General features: G+C 34.7%; 1 protein-coding gene across 1 annotated transcript in view; it reads left to right on the forward strand.

Moving 5' to 3' along the window:
* The window catches only part of LOC309636468 (ankyrin repeat domain-containing protein 17-like), a gene marked incomplete at its 3' end in the record, with an annotated part of 41208 nt that extends 36619 nt beyond the window's left edge, over positions 1-4589 (forward strand). Inside the window, exons 12-15 of the mRNA XM_082409610.1 lie at positions 1053-1180; positions 1434-1577; positions 2115-2217; positions 3709-4589. Coding sequence (XP_082265736.1) covers positions 1053-1180; positions 1434-1577; positions 2115-2217; positions 3709-4589 — 1256 coding nt within the window. The remainder of the gene's footprint in view (positions 1-1052; positions 1181-1433; positions 1578-2114; positions 2218-3708) is intronic.
* Positions 4590-6000: the final 1411 nt, after the last annotated feature.

Consider the following 6000-nt stretch of genomic DNA (forward strand, 5'->3'; position numbering starts at 1 on the left):
TTTTGATTCATGGTCATTTATTCTACTTTGAATACCAAAATCCTTAATAGCAAAAGTAGCATATTATTACTTCCTTTAAATGACTTTTTAGGTATTCACTGTATAAGTTCAAGTTGAAAGTTTTTCATGAACTTAAGTATAGAAGATTAGAGATTTCATTATATTCTTAAGTATAGGAGATTAAAGATTTTACTTTTGATTCAACATTAGTAAAAGTGAGACTGTGTAGACCATATACAATTAAAAAGGCAACATGTGCCATTTCCTTCTTACCAAAAATACTAAAGTTTGAAATCATTTGTAGGTAAAGAAAATAAATCAGAAATAACTTACTGGTCAAATTATTTTAGGCAATTTGAACGCTTCCTTGTGTTATATGTTTATAAATAAGACATAGTATTCTCAAGAATGAAATTATTTTCAGTTATTATCTTCTCTCTTCTTTGGTTAATTTTAATGAATCTGATTCCAGTTTCTTCCTGGTATTTTACTTCCATTTCCCACATGCATAGCACAGTGCTCCAAATCAGGGATGAATTCATATTAAGGGGAAAATGTACCTGTTTTCATTCTCAGATATTTCCCAATGAAAAAAGATTATACTACTATTACTTACTAGTTTTTGTTAATTCCTTCCATATTTGGCCCATAGAGGGCAGTGTGGTTTATTTTTTATTGGTTTTCAGTCATCTTTCCCACTGAAGATATTAAAATGTAGATAAAATTTTATATTTTACTTTTTTAAAACAGTGATTATATTAGGAATAATATATACTTTTATCATTATCTTTTAATGGTACATACTGAAACATTTATGGATGAAATTATATCATGTTTGTCTGGGATTTGTTTTAGAATAATTCAAGATGGGAGAGGAGAATGGATGTGGGTATATGGGAAATGAGATTGGCCATGTTTATGATCATTGAAGCTGGGTAATGGGTATGTGGGGCTTCATTATACTGTTCTCTCTACTCTTCGATTTTGAAGTTTACCATAATTTAAGAAACAACACTCCATTAACATGATTTTTCATGCCTTGTCTGTTTTAGGAGCAAATGTGAATAGAACCACAGCTAACAATGACCATACTGTACTGTCCCTGGCTTGTGCAGCGGGTCATCTGGCAGTGGTGGAACTACTTTTGGCTCATGGGGCAGATCCTACTCACCGTTTAAAAGTATGTAACTCAAATGTTTCAGGTAGCATTGTGAATTAATCTTCACTCTTGAGCATAACAAATTATTATCTGTAAGTTCCACTTGTATATTGGCATTCGAAATGTGTTCATTTTCTTCTGTTTTTAGAGGAAAGTGTTCTTTACTAAACCTAAAACTTTAATGTGTCTGGGGCCTGTTGGCTGTATCTTCCTTATGTTTCTGTAAATTAACTTTAAAAAAAAATTTTTTCCCCTTCCATATTCACTCTTTTAGGATGGCTCGACTATGTTGACAGAAGCAGCAAAAGGTGGTCATACAAGCGTTGTTTGCTATCTTTTGGACTATCCTAATAACTTGCTTTCAGCCCCTCCACCAGATGTCACTCAGTTAATGCCCCCATCCCACGATTTAAATAGGGTAAGCTTCTAAACTAAAGCATTTTATGTTATATCATCTTTTTCCCTTTTTCGGTCATAGTTCAAGATTAAACTAGATTGTTTTTTGTTATAATATGTAGTTCTTTTTATAGATAACATACTTGATATGGTTAATGAACATCTGGTGTAATATTCAGATTCTAGATTGATATGATTTTGCTTTGCTTTCTTACTGTGGCCAGAATAATCTTTTGATTTCAAAGTTCATTAAAAAAATGTCATGGAGGGAATTCCCTGGTGTCCAGTGATTGGGACTCAGCGCTTTCACTGCTGGGTCCCGGGTTCAATCCTTGGTCGGGGAACTAAGATCCCATCCCGCAAGCTGTGCGGCATGGCCGAAAAAAAAAGTCATGGAAAATAATTTGATACCAGCACATTTTAAGTAAATATGTCACCTGAGATTGTCATATGAAAAAATATTTTGAATGGATCTTTGTAACTTATTCTTCATTTAAAGCAAATTATATAATGGAAGGTGTAGGAAAAGCAGATATAGAATCAGTTTCATTTGTCTTAGGCTCCTCGTGTACCGGTTCAAGCACTGCCCATGGTTGTCCCACCTCAGGAGCCTGACAAACCACCTGCCAGTGTTGCCACTACTCTTCCCATCAGGAATAAAGGTCAGTTATACTTCTAAAGACTTACAAGTTGTCCAAGTAAAAATGATAAGATTGCAAAAAAACCCAAAAACTAGCCATTTAAAATTATTATTCCACAAAAATTGAATTTTACTAGGTCGGCATAATTGAAGATTTTTTTTTTTAACAATGAAAAAAGCATGTTATTGGGAGAGAACATAGTTAAGAACACTAATTTGTGCTGGAATCAGAAGTATTAGCAGTAGAAATTCAGATGCTCATCTTTGATGCAATTCTGATTATCCATGATTTCCTCTAATAACTAGTCATTTCTATTCATGTTAAAATGTTAGGCTGCGTATAATTGGGTGACATTTTTGTAAATTACTAAAATTTCTGTAGTGAGATGAGGCATAAGATTAATAAGCTAGGTCAAAATTAAATTTTATTTTAGAATAACTGGTTTTAATGTAGATTTTATATCTGGAATACCTTTTCTCAACCAAGAATTCAAAGTTACTTCAGATATAGTTGTTTGTTGCTCTAGGACTCTGAGGTCCATATTTGATTTGTGGAAGTTACATCATGCGTGTTCATAAGTTATGTCCCAAAAGATTACAGCTACCAGTTTGAATCAGTTTTTCCTTTTAGAAAGTTTTACCTGAGGAACCAATGTGTTTTTAAGTTTTTGGTTTTTGGCTACCTATATTATGTTACCAACAAGAATACTAAGTATTTCCACCAGTTCTTTTCAATCACCACTACCAATCTAGAGCCTTGGCCCCTTTTTCAGTTGGTATAGCAAGCAAATGATTGCTATACCGATAGCCAGATATGTTTATTCACCTGGCTGTCAGAAGATACAGTGGATGTCATAGTTCAGCATCTTTTCTTCCAGGGAAACTGAATCCCAGTTCTCTACTGGCCAGGTAGCTTTGTGAATATGTGAATTTCTATCTTAACCTTTATCAGTCTTGAAGATGGTAGGCCCCAACAAAGACATATATTTTAGTTAGATTTTAATTTCCTGGTACTTCTCAGTGGTTTGAGTACTCTTTGTGTGCATGTGTGTGTGTTTAAAAGGCACAGACTATTAAATGTAGAAAAACCTTGACTTAGAGGTTTAAGTTTTCCCTACATCTTAATAATTTAGCATTATTTTTCTGTTCTTATAAGTTTTTACATCTTTATGACCAGATGAGGTATCTATCTACACATAGCCTTAGATTTTACTTTAATTGTACCACTTAGATATCACAAACCTGCATCCCTCTATTGTCTAATTTTAACCATGTGATATTTTTAAAATTCTGAAATTAATTTCCCAAAGATTACTCTATGCACATAAAATACATACATTTTATATTTATGATAAAGAAGGTGGATTTGTTTTTAACTCCTTAACAGCGCATTTTCACCTTCTGTGGACATAATAACTTGGTGCATAACTGTTGGCACTAAACCTCCCAACAGTAACTCTGTCATGAGGATGCCATTCATGGGCACTTCTGAGGGGGTTTCTTTTTCACACAGCTGCTTCCAAACAAAAGTCCAGCAGCCATTTGCCAGCAAACAGCCAGGATGTACAGGGTTACATCACCAATCAGTCTCCAGAGAGCATTGTAGAAGAGGCTCAGGGCAAGTTAACAGAACTGGAACAGAGAATAAAAGAAGCCATAGGAAAGAATGCACAGCTGCAGTCCTTGGAACTGGCTCACGCTGACCAACTTACCAAGGAGAAGATCGAGGAGCTGAGCAAAACAAGGGAGGAACAAATTCAGAAGAAACAAAAGATTTTGGAGGAACTACAGAAAGTAGAACGAGAATTACAACTGAAAACTCAGCAGCAGCTAAAAAAGCAGTATCTAGAGGTTAAAGCTCAAAGAATTCAACTTCAGCAGCAGCAGCAACAGTCTTGCCAACATCTGGGACTGCTAACTCCTGTTGGGGTTGGAGAACAGCTTTCCGAGGGAGACTATGCACGGTTACAGCAAGTGGATCCCGTTCTGCTTAAAGATGAACCCCAGCAAACTGCTGCTCAGATGGGTTTTGCACCAGTCCAGCCTCTGGCCATGCCTCAAGCTTTGCCTCTGGCGGCAGGTCCCTTGCCTCCAGGGTCCATCGCAAATCTTACAGAACTGCAAGGAATGATAGTTGGACAGCCAGTACTGGGCCAAGCACAGTTGGCAGGGCTGGGGCAAGGAATTCTGACAGAAACACAACAAGGGTTAATGGTAGCCAGCCCTGCTCAGACCCTCAATGACACGCTGGATGACATCGTGGCAGGTGGGTTATATTGTTATGAGCAGGTATCAAATATGATTTGCTTAAGGCGAGTAAGAGTGTGCCAGAATTTTTTGCCGTTACCCAACTTGAGAACTATTTTTGGACTCTTGGACCATGTATATCTTTAGAAATATTAGTTCAATCTCAGACGTTCTCAGATGGATACAGGTCAAATGAAAGATTAGCTCATTCAATGCAAGTGGCTGAAGCTTCCTGACTTAGGTGGGTAGGCTGGGAATCTAGGTTTTTCAGTAGTCAGGTTGATGTTTGATTTTTTTGTTTGTTTTTGTTTTTGTTTTTTCCCTTTAAGTTCAGAATACTGATAGAATTTTGGCTTTTTTGCTTGTGTATTCACACCAATAAACCGGGAAACTGATAGAAGTTGAAGTGCAAAACTAGTAGGATATATCGGAAAGCTTATTTGTGAACAGAAATACTTTATATTGTAATGGATCAGACTTCAAACCTGATGGATATTTAAAAGAAACAAAAAACGTAAATACTTTTACAACAATAATAAAGTACCAAACCAAATAAGGTTTGATTATACTGTATGTCAGTGATTTATCCCCTGTGAATGTTAATGTGTAGTTTCTTTCTAATTGTATTATGAGAAGGTGTGGTCCCCTGATAGTATCATAAGTGATATATCTTTAAATGGGTAGGCAGAGAAATTTTTTTCCATTTTAATTAGTTTCATTGGCAAAAAGAAATATTTTAGGGGTTGTTTTGATGGTTCTAGTTTTGGGTACTTAGTTTTTGTGAGTTCTGTAACAAAGTAGTAGAATGAGATTTTACAGGATTATAAGCCATAAGAATACTGTACTGAAAAGAATAATTTTCTTCATTTAAAAAAAAGTAAAGAAAAAAAAAACCAGAAAAAGAAGGAACAGGGGAAAACAAAGGGAGTAAATAGGTGAATTTTGATAATTTTCATCTGCTCTCTTCCCCCCTTTTAATTCTTTGGTCTGTACTTAAAGGTTGATTGAATTTTCTCTTATTTTGAAACTATGTTTAAGTAGCACTATATATTATGATGAGATTATACATAATTTAACTTTAATCTTTTAAAAGAATAAAAGAAAATGAAATTGCATAGTGTTGAGATATTTAGCTAACATTCAGAAACTAAGAAACTAGCTAATGAGACAGATTTTGTACTTAGAAATTGCTCTAAAGTTTCCCAGTCCTCTTTTAGTATCACCTCAACAATAGTATGTGGAATGAAAGTCTCTGCTAATCTTAGAGGGTACAGTAACTACATCGGAAAAAATGCTATTAATTGTTAGTAAGAACTATAAAGCTTCTTATATTAAGAAGTATACATTTGTCCTATAGATTTGAAAGTTACTACTAATCACCATTAGTGGGTTATAATAATTGGGAATGTAATTTTAAAAACAGTAGATATCCAAAAAAAAAAAAAACAGTAGATATCTTATGAAAATTGAAGCACAGTAGCTCCAAATGCCAAATTTGATATTACTTTCATGGCCATTAATCTAGATCATAATGGTGTTCTTTATATTATGTCAATTG

The sequence above is a fragment of the Balaenoptera physalus genome, assembly GCF_965194825.1.
Source record: "Balaenoptera physalus genome assembly, chromosome: 10".
NCBI classification, from domain to species: domain Eukaryota; kingdom Metazoa; phylum Chordata; class Mammalia; order Artiodactyla; family Balaenopteridae; genus Balaenoptera; species Balaenoptera physalus.